General features: G+C 51.7%; 1 protein-coding gene across 2 annotated transcripts; it reads right to left on the bottom strand.

Annotated features, from left to right (window-relative positions):
* Positions 1–638: 638 nt before the first annotated feature.
* TMEM43 (transmembrane protein 43) lies at positions 639–20002 on the bottom strand. 2 transcript variants are annotated; one of them, XM_032149786.2, is made up of 12 exons: positions 19814–20001; positions 15521–15670; positions 14143–14277; positions 12634–12728; positions 11729–11778; positions 11389–11458; positions 10513–10583; positions 9435–9556; positions 9093–9167; positions 8423–8524; positions 5037–5154; positions 639–2735 (listed from the first exon to the last, which is right to left on the bottom strand). In XM_032149786.2, the coding sequence occupies exons 1-12, from the start codon at positions 19823–19825 to the stop codon at positions 2533–2535; spliced, it is 1203 nt and encodes a 400-aa protein (XP_032005677.1). In that variant the 5' UTR covers positions 19826–20001; the 3' UTR covers positions 639–2532. The 2 variants fall into 2 exon arrangements, 1 of the variants encoding a protein (XP_032005677.1); XR_009213069.1 differs by lacking the exon at positions 639–2735 and having other exon boundaries at positions 5109–5154; positions 6051–8524; positions 19814–20002.
* Between the last annotated feature and the right edge of the window lie 90 nt (positions 20003–20092).

Below are 20092 nucleotides of genomic sequence, written 5' to 3'. Positions count from 1 at the left end.
TAAATGAAACAGTAGGTTCTGAGAAACAGAAGAGTAGGTTTTGGAAAGTTATCACTCACCTGCTTGTAAAAAATAAAGCAAACTGCTAGCATCAGAGTGGGCAGTTAGCAGCCTTCCTTCAGAAGAGGAAGCAAAATGAATGAAAAATTAATGCCGCATGTGTCAGGCATTCTATGGGCTTTGTCTCATTTGGCCCTCACAACAACCTTGTGAGGTGGACACGTGTTGTTCCCATTGTACCGATGAGGGAACAGACTCAGATCGTTGATTTACCCGACATCACAGCCAGTATGTAGCAATCTTTGGCTCAGAACTCAGGTCTCCCGTGTCAACTCAGGATGCCTTTGGCAGTGGAGCACACTGCTGCCCCTTCCGCTTCTTCTAGCACATTCTGAAGATGCATGAAGCTGAGTCATTCACTTTAAATCAAGCCAAAACAAAGTGGGCTTCAGTATGGAAGACTTCTGAGTGCAAGAGATACTGAGTTGCCCTTAAAAAAAAAAATTAACCACTGAAAGCTCAGATTTCCACAAAATTCAGTTCTCAATAAATCCTATGGCTGAATTCTTTACAGAAATTTTGGAAAGAATGCCAAAAAAAAATCTGAAACTAAAAATAGGATGTTTGTCAAAGTCCCATACCAGAAGATATTTAGAAATTTATTTCAAAATTTTTAATAAAAAATACAATGATATTACAAATTTGGTTTTCCAAAGCTTTCAAATTTTTCTTAACATTATTTTTCTCTTTAAGAACACTTTTGAAGTCGGCAGTAATTTAAAATCCTTATTAGAAAAAAACCAAAGCCCAAGGATTTTGCATTTAGTCATCATCTAGGTATACTGTGTGTTTTCCGAAAGCATCCTTTAAGAGTTTGGGGATTTGATGAAATTGCTCATGTAATAAGCAGTTAGTGAATATTATTGAATCCTAAACCCAGATAAGTCATCTTGGGCTGGCTGTGTTTTTCATGTGAAGAAACTCATTTATAGCACAGGCACCCCAGGCCAATAGAGATGATTACATATCACTGGTTTCAGAAGTTCTGACCCCTTATTCAGCTACCAAATACTCAGTTGCTAAAGGAATTACTCCCAGCAGGCACAAAACGGTTTCTGAATATGACAGAAAAGGTACACAAAGAATCATTTAAGACATCCTGGTTACAACATACTTTAAAAGGGTGTGAGAGTAGTTGGGGAACTTAGAAATTCTGTGACTTAGGTGTGGGTGGATCTTATTTAGGAGGACTAGAGCTATGGACACAACACGTGAAAGAACCACTCAGAAGCAGCCCTAGGAGGCCCAGGTGCCCACATCGAAAGCACTCCCAGGTGAAAGCAGCCAGGCAGGCGTGGGCATCGTACAGCAAGCCTCAGGCCTCAGTTCTTGATTGTGGTTGACGGGGGGTCACCATGAAGGAGCCCATTTAGTATAAAGCTTCCAACCTTTTCTCTTAATCATTTCTTTAATCTTTGAAACCATCTTCAAGTGCATAGGGGAGTTTCTGATGCCAGAGGTTTGCAAGTGCTTTCTCCACCCTCTCTTCCTAGAGTGAAAACAAATCCTTTTGCTAATACTTGTTTCAAAAGCATCCATTGTAAAGCTTCTCAGTGACACAAAATACTGAGAGGTAACTTTTTATCAGTCAAACCACATACCCCAATTTAACACCTTTCAGTGCTCTGAATTCATTTGACAGACTAAAGGGTGTTTCCTGTAACAGTCTGTAATATTAATCATTCAAGTGTTTTTTTTTTTGTTTTTTGTTTTTAAATCTTATTTCAGAAAACTTCCTCTTGGGGTAGGAAAAGTACACACGAAGCAGCAAAGTAATGAAGAAAAACTTAAATAGGACCTTCAGCGTTCCCACACACTACAAAGATTCTGCCAAACCATAAGATAAGTGTGAAGCCCATTATATGTCCAGCTTTTCTCCTCAGGACATCTTCAGTGTTTCTTCTCTTTCAAACACCAAATCAGGTACTAGCCACAGACTGTGTTTTGGGTGTGCCTGCTTTGTGGGGTCCATGCCCAGTGTGTCTGCTGGTGACCCAGGACTCAGCAGTAATGACTAACGGCCGCCCTTCAGGGTCAGATGTGCTTGGTGGTGGTGGCAAAGCATGGCACTTGTGTGCAGTGATGAGAAGCAGCACACAGCAAGGCTGAGCCCTTTATCAGCAGGCCTCCGTGGAGTGTGTCTGCGTCGTCAGCTGCCAATGGGCTGAGCGGCTGGCCGTACCCACTCAGTCCAAGAGAGGAAGGAAACAGCAGGAGAAGCTGTCAGCTTGCCATTCATGAGCTGCTGCTGCCCACCAAAGCTGCTTACTGGCAAAAAGAGGTGTGGGGAAGACATGAGCTGGTGAACACCAACCTGGTGCACATGCTGCCAAGTCTGGCCCCTGAAGAGGAGAGGGGGTGCAGAGTCCAAAACCAACCGGGGCTCCTGCTCTGGCATGGAGCTGGGTCAGAGGTGAGGGAGGACCTGGATCCTAGGGCTCACGCAGGTGTCGGGCGGGTGCCAGGATCTTTTCACTCCAACTTTTTGGCTGGCACCCGTGTCCGAGCAACAATGATGGGCACAAGGGCCAGGCCGGCAATGAGGAGGGCCCACAGGGGTCGGTAGAAGAGCCAGCCAGCCGCCACGGTCAGCAGGGTCAGCGAGGTGGCCACGCAGAAGGCAAAGGCTTTCAGGCCAATGTTGACCAGGTCTCGGAAAACAGGAAACCAGTCCACTGTGGAAAGGAGAAAGGTGATGAGGTGCCACCTGCTCTAAACCTCACCAGCTCAGCAGATCGCTCCTGTCCCTAGATGAGGATGGGCCCATGTTGCTATGTGCATGAGGAGGGGAGAGGATCAGTGGGGTGGAAGGCAAGGAGCCTCGTTCTGAGAGCTAAGGGAGCACAGGAGCCTCTGCTATGAGCTGCGTGGTTGGGCCCATTGTCTAAGCCACCCACTCTACCCTGCTCCAGGGGAGAGGATGTTGCAGTGCTTTGTAAACTTTAATACTTTATGTGGAGAGTAGTCTGAGACCAGTATAAAGACAGGTGCCTGTAATGCTAGAAATAACCTGGGTCCTGCACACATACAAGAGGCTGTGGGTGGAGCCTTCTGTAGGTGCCTATTTGGGCCTCTCAGCCATTCCTAAAGGTGTTGGTTCATTCATGCAGCAGGATGTTACTGATGATTTATGTGCTCAGCACTGAACCAGCAGGTGCTAGAGGAAATAAATTAGCCTAAGCATTGGCCTCTCCTCAAGAATCTCACAGACTATTGGTCCAATAGGATAAAGCCCAAAATCCAGCTAAATTCATGAGGAATTACCCTATTCTTGCCTTGTGTGACCTCTCCAGGTTGGCATTCCATAGCTGATGTCCACTCAGGGAATCTTCACTCAGTTCCCAGGAGGCCACCAATGGTCTGGAATCACTGGGTTTGCAGAGCAAGCCCTGGTGCCCCATCATGCCTGCAGCACACCCTGCAAGCCACTACCTGGCCTCATCCTGATCTGTTCCCATACAGCACTGCTACTCAGCCCTTATAATAAGCAAAGTTCATGTTTCTGAACGTTGCCTATGTGTTAGGCACCATGTGCACCATCTCACGAAGCGCTCATGCCCACCCTGTAAGGTAGGTACTCTTCTTAACTCCATTTTACCCATAGGGTCACTGAGACTCAGGGAATTAAGAAACTCACCACCAGTCCTCCTGTTAGAAAGTGCCAGAACCAGGATTTGAACTCAAGACCGTATGGGCCCAGAGCCTGGGCTCTGAGCCGTTGCTCTGAGCCTTGTCTGTCTCTTGCTGTGGAGTCTTACACACGTTGGTATTTATCAAACGCATGGGGGACTGTGTGCTTCCCTGCTGCACTCCTGACTCTCCCCACCCACCCTGGGGGTCCCTCCACGCTCTTAAGTCTGTCCTGAGTCTGGCGCATTCCAGATGTAGAGTGAATTGGGATCACGGACATCAGAGATCCAAAGAAGGGCCCACTGAGACAGACATGAGGAAACCAAGGCTCCAGAAGGGAACTGGTCTGCCCAAGGTCACACAGGGAAGAAAGAGGACTCCGTTTAAATGCTGATCTCTCGCTAATGTGCCCACCACGTCACTGGTCTTTCTGAGCACAATTCAACTGTCCAAAGAAAGGCTCAGGGAAAGAGTCCTTCCCTTCCCGGGCCTGTTTTCCCAACTGTAAACAAAGGAAGTGGTCCCCCCTAGCTCAGACAGCCCAAGATGTCCAGGCAGACCTCTTCTGACTTGTGCATGTTGAGTGGGGAAGAGGTTTCTCTTGGCACCCAGAGAAGACTTGACCCAATCATGTGACTGGAAGGGACATACACCAGGGAAAGGCTTGGATGGAGAGTCCTCCGAAGAACCCCATCCTCCTGGGCCCAGAACATACTTAGTCACCCTGGGCACTCAGATCCCGAACCACGCTGGGCCACGGGGCTCCTACTGGGCTCGCTGGTGCCAACCTCAGGTCAAGGAGTGGCCCAGAACTCTCCTTCATGCTCCAGACTTGCTGGCTGCCCCAATCTAGCCCAGGTTTTGGAGTGAGGAAGGAAGCATGATAGTTTTGGGTGTTTCCTATTTGCCACATTTCATAAAACGCTGCATGTGAGGGGTGAGGTGACTGAAGCTGAGATGGGAAGGGAAAGGCCAAGCATCCAGAGCTTGGACGTGACAGATTTCAAATGCAGGTCTGGCAGGCTCCCATGTGGTATTCAATTGTGGATCAAAGGAATGAGCAAATGATCGAGCCAGCAGATAGAAGAACCTTCAGGCTGTGGAGTGAGACCAGTGCCCCAGAGTCGGCCCCACCCAGCCTCGCCCCTGGCAGCTCCTGCCCTCAAACCTGCCTTCCTCTGCTCCCTCATTCCAAGGCTATGGAGCGGGGACACAGAGATGAGCCAAATGCCTGGTATCTGCACAAGGGCCATCCCATCAGGCCGGAAGGGCTGAGATGATGTGACAGGCAGAGGAGGCCCTTTGGGGGTACAGAAGGGAGGGCAGTGACCCACTCCCACACCTACCCAAGGTGTAGAGGATCCGTGTCATAAGGTTGAGGCCCATGAACATGGCCATCCAGCCGGCTGCCCGCAGGCCCCAGGTCTTCATGGAGTTGCTCCTTAGTTCTCTATGAAACACCTCCTGCAGGACAAGGTGGGGGCAGGTCAGGATGCTGAGGGCCAGCGGCGTACCCAATTGGCAGGGCAGGTCCTGAGGGGGCTGTACCAACTCGGGAGCTATTGGCCATTTCTGAACAGGCCAGAGGGAGGTGGGGCAAGCCTCCTACAGGGCTAAGTCCTTCTGCCCATCTGGCAGAGCACAGGGCAAGGCATGAGATCTCTGTGGAAGGTACAGGCCTTCCTCAGCTCAGAGCCTGCCAGCACCTGGAGCCCTCAGCCCACGGTCTCACCTGGAATGAGCGGGACCCTCCCCACCACCCCTGAGCAGGTTTGAGCATGCCTGCTGGGCAGCATGCTCTGCGCTGTGTGTGATCTGTTTAATCTCAGACCCTCTTCACATGGCTTGGGGACACTGCACCCTCCTTCTCAGGCTCCATCGCTGTCGCTGCCCCTCTTCCTGTCCATTAGATGCTGCAGTTCTTTAGCTTCTTCAGTCCATACTCTCACCCCGGACATCCCATCTGCTTCCTTGGCCTCCATATGCCGTGACCCTCCAATTTAAAGCTGCATTTCTGGCCCTCTCCTGGGCCTCACAGCCCTGCGGCTCCCACCACCTCCACCACCTCCTCAACATTTCCACTTGACATCTCAGCCTGTCCAGTGCTGACACTGGCACCTTCTCCATCTCAGCACATGGCACACCCGCCCACCCACTCACATCTATGGGAAAGACATGACCTGCTCCTCCCCTACCACCCCATCCAGTCCAGGCCACATATTCCCGAGTCTCTCACCACCGACTGCCTGCAGGAGCCTCACTGGCCCTGCTTCTATCACCCACTCCGTGTTCTCCACACAGCCACCTGCCAGAGCCCTGCCACACCTCCCGGACACCGACCCTGCTGCCGGTGCCCTGACCTTGCTGGCTGCTGTCCCCAGTCCAGGTCGAGCGTCCTCGCCTCTGTGTATCCGTGCGTGGGTTTGCTCTGCCTACAGCGATTGCCTGGAGTCATGCCTGGCCAGCTTCCTACATATTCTTCGAGCTTTGCTTGAACCCCATTTCTTCAGAGGGCTTTCCCTGACCCTCTGATCTGAATCGGGCCCTCTCTCGGAGTCCATAACAACAAAAACAGATCACATTTATCACTCACCATTTATCTGATACTGTCCTAAGTGTTTACAAGTATTATTTAATTCTCAGATTCACTCAGTGAGGTAGGAATACTTACCTCCACTTTACAGACGAGGAAACTGAGGCTCTGAGAGGATAAGTCATGTGCCCAAGGTCTCACCTCAAGCAGTTAACTAAATGCTACATTTCCAAGAGCAGGGAGCATGTCTGTGAAGTACCTGGTGTTCAATGAAAACTTGCTGAATGAATGAATAATCCTCAACAACCAAACCAGTTAGGGATGTTGTGACTATTACTAATAGTAATTAAACATTTTCTCCTCCACGAATGAGGAAACAGCCTGAGAGATCAGCACCAGCTCAAGGTCCTATAGCAGGTGGGAGGCAGTGCCAGGGCCGTCTGCAGTGTGCCTGCTTGGGCAGCTGTACTCTCCTGCCCCTGGGACTGGAATCGGGGCATCCTGACTTTTGCCCTGAGCTGCCTGCCTGGCTCTGGGCCTTTTCTTCCACTTGGCAGAGACCCTAGACCTTGTGTGGGGGTGGGCGCTGGGCTGGGGGAAGACAGGGCTTTGGGGCTGCTAAGCAGCAGGAGGCCCAGGGGGTGAGGAGGCCGCCTGAGCATCTGCACTGCAGGGCCTTCCTTTCTGGGGCATAACCTACGCCATGGGCCCCATCCACTCCTCTCTGGAGGGGCAGCTCTGTGAGCTGGGCCTCAGCCCTGGGAGAGAGAGCAAGGCCTGGACTGGGCCTCCTAATTTTAGAAACTCACTGGGGACCCTCAGCTGCTGGTGGAAGGGTGACTCATGGCCTTTTAGGCTGGGAGGTGGCAGCCCTACCCTGAGGCTGGTAACTGGGCTCCTGGGCAACAGCCTGACCACACCCTAGCCCTGGCCAGGTACCAGAAGTTGGTGAGGCCCAAGCACCACCACACACTGGAGGCTAACGGGACAGATGGCTGCTGAGGATCTAGTAATAGGAACAAAAGGTCACAGCTAACCCCTGACGCCAGTCTGCTGCCTTGCCCCTTTCTGGCCCTTCTGGAATGAAAACTCCAGCAGTCCTGGTTAGGGCAGGTATAGAGTGCCCCACCAGGGATACCTGTGTTCATCAACAACAGAAAAACTAAAGACTCGATTTTTCTGCTGCAGAGAAGGACTGCCTACCTAGAGAAGACAGGCTAACTTTTAAGGCATAGAACTGAACTAATCAGCACATCTTGGCACCCCTTCTCCTTGGGACCCGGGGGAGGCATAGCCCTCCCTATTTACAGTGGGAGAGGAATACTCAGGTAGCTGAGGCCCAAAACCCTTCCCCACCCTCCTGATGTTCTGGAAGGACACAGACTTTGGTGAAGACCCCCCACCCACTCCCTCTCCCCACTCTGGGCTGTGACCACAGCACTCTGGGTGCCCCCTTAAAAGGTGAACCCTTTCGTGCCCGGACTGGGCTGTTCTTGCTGGAACTGACTGACCACTGATTCTTCCAGGGTTAACCCCTTCTCATCAGCAAAACTCACTTGTCAGAGGCCCTGCTTGATCACTGTAGAAAGGGATGTCCTATTCTGATGTCCACTGGTATCAGAGCACCTGTTCTCCTCTTTCCAACACTCGGCACGATGCATCAGTACTTACGAGTTTCTGTCACTCTCACTCCTCTACTGGACAGTCTGTGAGGCACAGTGAGTTTAGTGCCTAGCACAGTCCTGCACACTGAGGGTTCATGACAGACTCAGTATCCACAATCCAAAAACCCAAACGCTGAAGTGCTCCAAAATCCAAAACTTTCTGAATGCCAATATGACGCCACTAGTGGAAATCCCACACTTGACCACATGTGACGGGTTGCATTGTATAAAATCACCTTCAGGCAATGTGTACAAAGTATATATGAAACATAAATAGATTCTGTATTTAGACTTGGTTCTCATCCCCAAGAGATCTCATTATGTATATACAAATATCTGCAAATCCAAAAAAATCTGGAATCTGAAACACTCCTGGTCAAACACTTTGATGAGGGATACTCAACATTCTGCTATTTCTTCTTCTTGCCTCATTCACTGGCTATGACCCCTGGTACTGTGATCTTATTAAATAACCACTAGAAGGAAGGAAGGACATGCTTGTTCCCCCACTGTACGAGTGGGGCACAGCACTCACCTCTGCTGAGAAGTCCCCGTGGTGCAGGAGCAGTAAGGTATCCCCAGACTTGGTGGAGAACGGGACTAGCTGGTCACCCCGCTGCCGGGCAATCACAGTGACCTGGTCAGAGGACCTGGTGTTAGAGCTGAGGGGTGACCAGCGGGAGATACGCCCACGAGAGCCATGGCCCACCCTCCCGGGACTGGGTGCTGGCCGGGGAAGTGAGCACAGAGACCCCGGGGCTTCTCTCTCTATACATCCACCGGGGGTGCGTCCACCCCTGCAGCTCTGGCTGAGCTGCTCCATTCAAAGCTCCAGGCAGTACCTTGGGCAGTGGGCAGAGCAGGGGATGGGGCGGGACTGCACATAGGCCAGGAACATAAGACCAATTATTGACAGATCAAAACGGGCTTGGGGAGAGGGTCTGCGTGTGACTGCAACACCTGTCATAAGGCAAGACTATGACACCCCTTTTGAGCTGCCCTTCTTAACATGGGGTCCATGGATGGCTGTGGGGACATGGAGCTCTGAAACTGCTCAGAAGCATGGCTGGCTGAGAGTGCGTGCGAGCATGTGCCTTTCCCCAGGGAAAACGGGGTCCAAGCACTCCTGACATTGACCAAGGTGTCTGTGTCCGGGGAAGTTGTGAGGCTCTGACTTAGTGTCTGCCCCTGGGAAGCCAGGTTACCACGTGAGCTGGGCCCAGGTCAGGGTCATCGCCGCTCAGTCCAGCATAGGAAAAGGAGACGCGCAAGTCTCCCACCTGGGGGTGGAAGAGAAGCAGGGAGAGTGAGGAAGGGAGTAGCTGGCCCAGGCCCAGGTCCAGGATGCCTCAGCTACGCCCCTCAGGCTCTTCTCCCACCTCCACACCCGTGCCCAGGCTGTGCCGTCACCCAGAGGGCCTCTCCCACTCCAGCTGCACTTGGCCAAGTGCAGCTGTGCATGCAACTGAACTAAATCTGCCTGGCGCAGGAACCTGATCCTAGGGCCCTGACCCTCCTATTTGGAAAGCCCAAGCCTCTCCGCGTACCTCTGGATACTTGGGATTTTCGCTGTGGTAGAAAAAGTCTCCACGGCGAATGATGTCCACGTGAGGGTCCTCCAGCTTGGACAGGCTCAAGGACTTGAAGTTGTCGACTTTGTCGATGAGGCCTGAGGGGGCCAGAGTGGTTAGAAATCCATGGGACCAGGTGAAAACCTCAATCTGCAAAGTCCCTGGCCTGACCCCCTTCCACCACGCCCTTGGAGCCTGCGCACGTGGCACTCCCGCCTGCAGTGCCTTTTTCTGACTCTGTCTCGTCCACGGCTTCCCCTGGGTTAGACCATCTCCTCCAGGAAGCTTTCCCTGTGCCCACTCCCACCAAGTCAGAATGACCACAGCACTGGGAGTGGCCTTAGCCCTTTTCCCTTCCATCAAGGTTATGGCCATCCACATCCAAGCCTGACTCGCCTCCTGGGTTGAGAGCTACTTGAGGACAGGCCCAGCTGGCACAGAGGCACCATCCAGCAACAAAGCAGACAGCGGCCAGGCCAGGCCCAGGATCATCCAGCCTCCCCAGGGCTATCTGGGCCCTTGGTATCTTCTCCCACCTTCATGGGTCAGGCCCAGGAACAGAGCCCCAGGGTTACTCTGGCCCATGGTGCCACCTTATCCCTTGCAAGCTTCTCTTTGGAGTCAATGGGGGGTGCCTGTGATGGGCTAGTGCCTTCCTGGGACAGGTGGAGCTCAGAGGGGGAGCCCTAGGCTGAGAGCACTGAGCCACCCCATGTCTACTACTAGCCGGAGTCTGCTTGAGGAAGGACTGTCTCAGCAGAGACTACTCAGCAGACACTAGCACGCAGCAGGGTGAGGATGCATGCCTGAGTCATTCTCTGGAACAATCCAGATTTCAGAGGAACCTGGTAGGATGGAGTGGGGTGGGGGTTTCTACGTCAGCCCTTGCTTCCTGGGGATTCGCCTTCCCCTGGCCCCCCAAAGCATGGTGCTGGGAAAGGTGCAGACTGATCCTGTGCCTTTAGCCATCTAAAGGCTGAGTGCTGGGAGCTCCGGCCCTGGGAGAGGCCTTGTGCTTCTGGCATGAGCTCTTCTGGAGAGGCCTGAGACTTACCTGACGAGAGGAAAAACCTGCCAATTTGGACAAAGGGGGCTGTTGCTGTGAATGACTCCACTGCCATGGCACTGTGGGAGAGAGGAAGCTGTCAGAGATGGGCACTAGTGTGGGAGCCGCCTGGGTCCCTTTGGGTTGTTTGCGCTGGGCAGGGTCCCCACCTGGGGGTTCCTGCAAGTCCAGATTAGCCCAGGCACAACAGACATCTTGTCTTGTCCACCCCCAGGGGCCCTGTGCCCCCTCCTCTGGACTGAGCGCCCTCACTCTGTCTCCTGTTCCCTGGAGCTTCCTACCCTCTTGCCTAGACCCCTGCCAGCCTGTCCTGCCCCACCCACCGCTGTCAGATGTATCTTGCATGGACTTTACACCCCTCACCAGCCCCTCCCAGAGCATTCCATTCCCTGACCATCTTACTGGCACAGCCCAGACCATTGCTGAACAAGGCCTGCTCTCTAGCCACACCCAAGTGTTATGCCCACCTCACCACTGGCATGCCGTGGAGCTAACCTCCCTCTGCTGAAATCCTGAGAAGCCTGAACAAATGCTGCTGCCTCTGGAAAGTCTGTCCTGATTGTCCTCCCACCCATGGCAAACCATTAACAAAATGCTTCCCTGGCCCCGTGTGTGCAAATCCCCTTAGACGCTTAGTGCAGGCCTTACATTTGTGACTTGTTTGCGGGGAGCTTGTCTGGGGTCAGGGGAGACAGGTCTCTGTGTTCCTGGTGCCCAGCACAGGGCTTGGTCTCAAAACCATGTCCCACATTTTCAACCCATGAGGCAGGATTAACTCAATCCTGTTATTCAGATGAAGAAACTGAGGCTGGAGACCTGCCAGCGTAGACAAAGCTGCACTCAGGCCTGGGGCCTGGCTCTCACCTGGGGTTTTTGTGGCCAATCTCTCGGTCGAAATTTTTGCTGTTGATGATTTCTGACCTCCATTCGGTGTCTGCTCAGGGAGAGGAATCAACTCAGAGCCCAGGTAGGAGTGGCACGTAGCTGAGACTCACCAGCCCAGCTCCTCCTATCTCACAGCCAAAGAGGTGGGTCAGGGAGCCTCAGTGGATGGGTGGGAGAGCAGGGCTCTGAAGACTGGCACCCAGGGATCCCAATGCCTGGTGCTGAATCCTCCTCATGGCCCCACCAACAGCCCTGCTGTCCAGCCACTGCTGTGGGCCCCCACCATGGGCAGAGACCACGTAAGGGGCCCAGCACTCACTGTAGGAGTACCTCGTCTCCTTCTTCACCTGCCCATCCTCCGTGTATTCCCTGCAGGGAAAGCAAGGCAGCCACGGGGGTTAGCCTCGTCGCCCCAGGCAGTGTAATCTCTAAGCATCTGAGCAGGAAGCAACCTCAGGGCTACCAGATCAGACTCCCCAGATGGGGCAGATGCCTTCTCTACACCAGCCCCAAGACAGGGCACTCAATCCTGACAGCCAGCCAGCTCCTGCCCTCCAAGGCGCTGCCTGGAGGAAAGCGCTCTCCCATCCTGAGCTGAAATCTGCCCCCACTGGCCTTACACCAAGGGGCCCAGCCCTGCCCTTTGGGCTCAGAGATCTGGCTGCATCCTCTGCTCCAGGACAGCCCTGCGGGGGACCTCCTGAAACTGCCCTTCTCCTGCTCCTCCCACCACCTCTCCACCCGTCGATCACAGTCCATATGATTCAGGTGGGGCTGAACCCACCCCCCAGCTCCAGGTGACCCCAGCCCTGGTCAATGAGAACCTGCCCTGGGACTCCTGTCAGAAACGAGAGAAGATGGGACCAACACAGCTGATGGGAAGGCTGAACACAGAGATGCAGTGAGGTCTCGGGGGTGACATGCTGATCCTAATGACAGTGTTTCAGGCCTGCTCTAAGTCATGCTTCAAGCTTATGCATCTCTGGAACTTCCCAGATGTGGGAGCAACTCAACCCCCCTTTCCTCTTGGAGCCACTCTTCACTGGATTTTTGCCACTTCCAAATCACTGGCTATTAATTTGGGGATAATTTCACACTTTTCTGATAGGAAGATGTTATACTTGAATTTCAAAGGCATCAAAATGAAAGGTATCTGCATGTTATCCTGACACCTACACTTCACTCCTCCTTTACTCCAACAGAGTTTTCACCCCGACAGCTCACCTGGACTCCTCAGTTTCTACCCATTGGTACATCTCCACGTGCCTTCGCAGTTTCACAGCCGGAAGATGGACTCCATAGTTTGGATCAGACAAAAGCTTCAAACAGAATCAAAGAAACCAAAAAAATAAAGGATAAGATTCATGTCAAACACATGAAAAAATGCTCATCATCACTGGCCATCAGAGAAATGCAAATCAAAACCACAGTGAGATACCATCTCACACCAGTTAGAATGGCCATCATTAAAAAATCAGGAAACAACAGGTGCTGGAGAGGATGTGGAGAAATAGGAACACTTTTACACTGTTGGTGGGACTATAAACTAGTTCAACCATTGTGGAAGACAGTGTGGCGATTCCTCAGGGATCTAGAACTAGAAATACCATTTGACCCAGCCATCCCATTACTGGGTATATACCCAAAGGACTATAAATCATGCTGCTATAAAGACACATGCACACGTATGTTTATTGCGGCACTATTCACAATAGCAAAGACTTAGAACCAACCCAAATGTCCAACAACGATAGACTGGATTAAGAAAATGTGGCACATATACACCATGGAATACTATGCAGCCATAAAAAATGATGAGTTCATGTCCTTTGTAGGGACATGGATGAAACTGGAAAACATCATTCTCAGTAAACTATCGCAAGGACAAAAAACCAAACACCGCATGCTCTCACTCATAGGTGGGAATTGAACAATGAGAACTCATGGACACAGGAAGGGGAACATCACACTCCGGAGACTGTTGTGGGGTTGGGGGAGGGGGAAGGGACAGCATTAGGAGACATACCTAATGCTAAATGACGAGTTAATGGGTGCAGGAAATCAACATGGCACATGGATACATATGTAACAAACCTGCACATTGTGCACATGTACCCTAAAACCTAAAGTATAATAATAATTAAAAAAAAAAGATTCATGTCAACCCAGAAAGCCTGGCTCAGGGGAAGCTGGACTGGAAGAGGAAGAAATAGAGAAGGGGACAAGGGTAGAGAGCCCTACACTGCTTTGCAGGGGAGAATCGAGGACACTCCCTGTCCCAGGTTCTTTACACATAGTGCCTATGATCATGACCCTCACAGTATAGGCCCGGGCTGCATGGCCCAATGGCATGGTGCCAACAGCACACAGGGTGTTCAAATAACAGGAAAGCTCTGGTACCCAGGGTAGTTTTGTGGCCTTGCACTGGACACACATGGTCATCAGTCATGAGAGCAACTCCCTGAGTGCCAGCCACTGTACCAAGACATTAGTTACCTAATCTCACCAAATCCTCAAGGCTGGCCACAAGCTTGTTACCATTACCGTCCCCATTTTATACATGAAGACACCGAGACTCAGGATAGACAAGTCCACACAGCTGCTGAGCGGTGGAGTCAGGAGTCACACCCATGTGTGACCATCTCCAAGGCCCATGCTTTCAAATCCTCAGCCAGACAACATCCAGGATGAGCCCCGAGCCACTGGCAGGTCAGCATCCCCTGCCAAGCCTACCTTGGATGTCCGCAAGGCACCAATGATGTGCACCAGCCTTCCTTCATTCTCCGGAGCCACACTGTGGATGCTGTCAGGGGACACCACAAGCGAGAGCCCCTCAGCCAATGAGGTTGCCGTCTTCAACGCACGGCCCTGGGAGCAAAGGGGAGTGGGGATTTCAACAGCTCAGGGGTGGCTCAGCATGACTGTGCTTGTTGCAAAGTATTAGGGTAGGATGGGGCCTCAGGGAGCACTGAGACCCATCTCCCCACTGTACAGTTGGAAAACTGAGGTCTAGCAAGTGGAAGTAAGGACTGGAATCCAGATTCCTGCTTTCCCAGGCAGACTTCTTCCCACTGCCCCACTGGTACCCACTAGCCCCCACAAATCTTAGCACTGCCCCAGTGGTGGGAACAGCTGATGTTTCTGCCTGCCTGTCCCTTTCTCCCCATTTTTCTCTGCCTTCTCTTTTTTAATTTTATTTTTATGTTTAAGTTGTTTGTAGAGATGGGGTCTTGCTATGTTGCCCAGGCTGCTTTCGAACTTCTGACCTCAAGCGATCTTCCCTCCTTGGCGTCCCAAAGTGCTGGGGTTACAGGCCTGAGCCACCATGCCTGGCTCTCCTCTCCCCTACTCAGCCCATGTGGTTTACCTAGGTCGATCTGAACCCTTGTTCAAATTATGTGACCCAGACCTTGCCAATCAGAACATGTGAGTGACCCCTGGCCACGAAGACTGATTCAGAGGACTGACAGCCAAGCCAGGACACTGAGAGATTGCCCTGTAACTGTTGCTCAATTGATTTAGAAATATACTGTTGCATCATGAGGTCCTATTAAAAAAAAAAAAAGGAAAAAAAGAGAGAGAAAGAAACAAACAAGAGAGAGAGAAAGAGATAGAGAAAGGAAGGAAGGAAGAAAGGAACGAAGGAAGGGAGGGAGGGAGGGAGGGAGGGGAAAGGAAAAGAAAGAAGAGAAACAAATGGTTTTTCTCTTCCCTGGGCTGAGTGGTTGGATGTAAGCCAGTTGCTGGGGCCACATTTGCCATCACAGATGAAGTGCCTGCCCAAGAAAAACACCATAATAGAGAAAAACAGGCAAAAGATGAAGAAATGGAGATTCCTGGTGACCCAGCATGAACACCTGGATCCAACTACGCCTGAGGCAGGTGCTAACCCCTGGATTTTCAGGTGTGTGAACTGATCTACTCCCCTTCCTGCTCACATCAGCTGTGGGATGGATCACAATGGAAAAAACTGTGATTAACTCAGTATCCTTCTTTCTCTTTTGTAAAATCTAGGCCCTTTATTACCAAATCCAGCCTCTGGGTTCATAGCCTTTGCTCTCTGACATGGTGGGGACTCTCACTCTGCACAGGAAGACCCCAGACATTTTACCTCATTGGTGAAAATTAGGTAGAAGGAGAGCAGGAAGGCCATGAGCCCCACGAACATCCCACCCGAGGTCTCGCTCAGCCGCTCCAGGAAGCCTGGCTGGGAGCCGGTTTTAACTTTGACATGTTCTCTCCGGGTACTGGTACTGGAATACTGAAGAAAAAAAACATAGCCACAGAATGAAAATTAGTTTTTCAAAATAAATTAAATTTGCTATTTATTCTGTTTTGTTTTTTTTTTTTTTTAGTTTTGACTGTATGTGGTAAAAACACACAGATATTCAATGTGCAGTTTGGCGGGTTTCCACAAAAGTATATTCCATTTGACCAACATCTAAAGCAAGGTACAAAATATTTCCATCACCCCAAAAAGTTTCTTTGTGCCCCTTTGCTGCCAATTCTCCCCATCTCCACCAGCGGTAACTGGTTGGGATGGGGAGAATCTGAATTCAAATTTCTCCCACTGTAGATTAGTTTTGTTTCTTCTACAACTTGAGAAAACTGGAATTGGGGCACCAACTCCTTTCTGCCCAGCTTCTTGGACTCAGAGCACTGCTTTTGCAATTCATCCATGTTGTGGTGTTTATCAGGAGTTTGTTCCTTTTCATGGCTGAGTAGTGTTCCATTTATGACTATACCACAATGTGCTGAATCATTCGTCAGTGGATGGGTATCTTGGCAGCTTCCAGGTTTTCGCTGTTATGAATAATGCTGCTGTGAATATTCATATATGAACCTTTACACAGACATGTGCTTTCATTTCCCATAGGAATATACCTAGGAGTACAACTGCTGGCTCACAGAGAAGATATATGTTTAACTTTTTATGAAACTGCCAAGCTATTTTACAAAGAGATTATTAGAGATGTATTTTTAATTAAATTCAGCAAGGAGTGGCTGAGCTTTCTGAGAGCAGTGCTAGCCCTTGTGGGGTCAGAAGTAGTCTTAGGGCAGTGAGGTCACAACCATAAACAATATTAGAAGGTCACACAGAGTGTCCTGTGAGAGGGTGGACTCAGTGCTCAACGAGTGATCCCTTCCACCTGGGTATCAAGGCAGGCTCCCTTGAGTGGAATCTTAGAGGCAGACCTTAGGAGAAGAGCATCCCTAAAGGGAGAACCACATCAGCAGTGATGAGGAAGTAGGAAGTGGTTCTGGGGGAGCAGCTGCCTATCTGCTTTGGCTGCGTTGTGGGAACGATGGAGGAAGAAAGGGCTCGGAGCTAGGCATTTCTGGGCAGGTTCACAGTGGGCCTCAAACTCAAGGGTGAGTGGATCAGGCTTTGGTCAATAACAGAGGCATGATTTGGGGTGCATCCACTGCTGATCAAAAGTGTCATCGTCTAGGGCAGGATTCTGGAGCCAGAAGAACTGGGTTTGAATCTACACTCTGCCACATACCAGCTACAGGGTCTTGGGCAAGCAATTTCACCACTTTGTGCCTTCCATTTCCTCTGTGCATAGGGTTGTGGTGAGAACCAAAGAACATAGTTATTGGGTGGCTCAGGGCCTAGGGCGTGGTAAGCACTGTACACGTGTTAGCTAGCAGAAATGTTACCAGGTTTCCCTACAACTGATACTGGGCTGGCACCAGGTTGGGGGTGAGCTGACAAAAGTCACAAAGATGTAAAGTAGGGCCCAGCTAAGACAGGCCCCATCCTGGCACTGGGGGCCAGAGGAGTGAATTGAGTCAGAGTCTCTGCTTGGACAAAGCTGATGGCGCATTCTCATTGTCTTTGAGTATCACCAGCCAAGGCCTCCAGTGACCAGATGTCCATGAATCCAGAAGTCGTCTTGACTTTCCATGCCATTTGGAAACATTAGGTGAGTGAATCACCACATAGGGGCAGGTGACCATCATAATGATGACAATGGCAAACAACACACCGGTCTATCACAGGCCAGCCCACAAGCAAGCCCAAAGAGCTAGATGTCATAACGACCCCATTTCACTGATAAGAAAATCGGGCTCGGGGTTAAGTCATCTTCCCAGATCACACAGCTTCTAAGAGGAAGAGTTAGGATTCAAATCCGGGCAGACTGGAGGCTACTCTCCCATTACTCATTCCAGTCTATGCTCCCCATCTCTTGGGCTACAATATGAGTTGAATGTTGGGAGCCAGCTGCAGACAGCAATAGGAAAAGAAGGCGTGGCTTCCTCTTGGGCCTCCCCTCAGCCAGCATCAAGATAAGGGGCTCAAAGATGGCCTTGGAGGGAAGGAAGAGAGGTACAGGAGGGTGCCCCTCAGGCTAGGGGAGGGGTGAGGTGGGCAGTGATATGACATACCCAGCCCACATTCTGAACCAAAATTCCCGGTAAACATGGAGGATCATAAAGGATCTATATATCCACACATATTTATATATACATATATTATGTACTACATGTATACACACATTATATACACACACACACACACACACACACACACACACACACACACAGACATCCCCAGTGACACATCCCCTCCCAGTCCCAGCACTCAGGACTCAGAAGAAATGAGCAATGAGTGGTGGGAACAGAGGCCGACACATAGGCCCTGGAAATGGACAGAACTGGGTTCGATGCCCAGGTTCACCAATCACTTGCTGTGTAAGCCTGGGTAAATTGCTCTACCTCTCTGATTCTGTTTACTCACTTACAAAGTGGAGAGGGGAATAGTACCTTCACCACAGGTACTGCTGCTGCGATACTGATTGTGAACCCAGCTACTGGATGAATCAAAAAATGCTTGGCAGCAGAGGATACTCAAATGCATGTATATTCCTTGGTGAGGGGTCAGGTCTCAATGTACCCAAGATGATCTCTATCCACTGGGACCATCTGTGCTACCCTGCGAGGACAGGCTTGTTTTCAAGTATTAAGTACCTACCACACACCAGGCACTGTGCTAAGCAGTCTCCCTTAAATATCACAGTAACTGATCCATGAGGCTACATAAACCTGGAGAGATGAAAGCCCACACAGCTACTGGGTGGAAGAATCTGGATTGCCCCCAGGTCTCCCTAACTCCAAAGCCTGCCCTTTTCAGCATATTCCCGTGTCACAGCATGCCAAGCTGGCCACGAGAGCTTGGGCAGGTGCCTTCCCCTGCTAGGGAAGTTCCCCATCTGTAAAATATGGTGGTGGTGGTGATGGGAGCAGACGAAGAGTCCACATACTACAGACAGGCTGGTCTCCTGACTGCCCTCTCGCCTGGCCAAGCCTGAGTCTCTTGGAATACCTCTGAGGCCTTTCTAAAAGGTACAACATTCAAGGCTTCTAACCCTCCTGTGGGCCCGAAATGTCCTGGGAGTGTGGATGATACTAACCCGAGACAAAGTGTACTAGGGCTGCGGGTGATGCACACCCTGGTCTCTCAAGGGGTGTGGGAGGCAGAGAGGACGCTTGGGGACAGAGGCGGTGTCTGGAAATAGGGTGTGACAGACAAGGGGAGAGCTGCTAGGACACTCTACCAAAGCAGGAGGGAGGGTGTGTCTGGGGTTGGCTGGGCTTCTAAGCGGGCCCTAGAAGCACTTTTACAGACGAGCGGAGAGGTGAGTCACCAGCTTCTCCCACACCCAGCGCCCTGGTAGGAGGCGCTGCTTGTTGAATGAATGTTGGGCTTAAACAGTTTCCCGAGAAAGGCTAGTCGCAGGGAGAAGAGGCCTTGAAGGAACAGCCCTCAGCCAGGCCTTCTCCAGCCAAATCCTTGCTAGGAGGAGGAGGGGCCCCGACAGTAGAGAAATGCTCCCTTTCCCCCAACTCCTTCGCTCCCAGACCAGCCTAAGCTTTCTGCAGCATCACAGCCTCGGTTTACAGAGCCTCCCTAGGGCGGAGAGCTCTCTGCTCGCCTAGACAGCCCTGTCTGTCCATTGCTGAACAGTTCCACTTGGGCTGGAGCGCCTTCCTCTCTCCCAAGGGACTGGCCCCCTCTCTGAGGTCGCGTCCAACTCTCATAATGCGCAAGTTTCAGGGCCCCGAGGTACAGGAGGGAACTGGGAATGCAAGGAGGGGCCGCGGAGAGGCGTACAAGCAGATCCCAGTACGGGAGCAACACCTCCGAGTCCGAGTCCGCCTCCGCACGAACGCCGAGGACGAGGCGGGCCAAGGAACACGGACAAAAGAAGGCTGGACAGGCCGAGAGATGAACAGAGGGATGAGCTGGCGAAGGCAGAGACACGGCAAGCAGAGGGAGATGCGGGCCCGGCCGCACGGAGGAGCTTCAGGCGGCGAAATGGACCCAGAGGCCCCCGGGGAAGAGCCCCAGGGCGACAGGGAAGCCTGGGTGTGGCCCGGCTGGCCCGGGGATACTCACATTCGCGGCCATGGTGGGACCCGGTTCGCTGCCGCCGCCTCGCGCTGTTCAGCTAGGAAGTGGGCTGACGACTGGAGCGTGGCGTCCAGCGGCCTCTTGCCAGCCCCAGCTTCGAAAATCCGCGTAGACTCCAGGACCAAGCGGGACTTAACAGCAGTTACCGCCCCCTGTGCCCAGTGTTTCTGCGCATGCGCAGACGAGACGACCTGGATACTATAGGGTCCCGGATGTTGCAGTACCTCATTGATGCGCCTGCGCACTGCAAAGCTTTCGGGGAAA

Source organism: Hylobates moloch, unplaced genomic scaffold, assembly GCF_009828535.3.
Source record: "Hylobates moloch isolate HMO894 unplaced genomic scaffold, HMol_V3 SCAFFOLD_4, whole genome shotgun sequence".
NCBI lineage: Eukaryota > Metazoa > Chordata > Mammalia > Primates > Hylobatidae > Hylobates > Hylobates moloch.
This window is presented reverse-complemented; position numbering and strand designations above follow the sequence as displayed.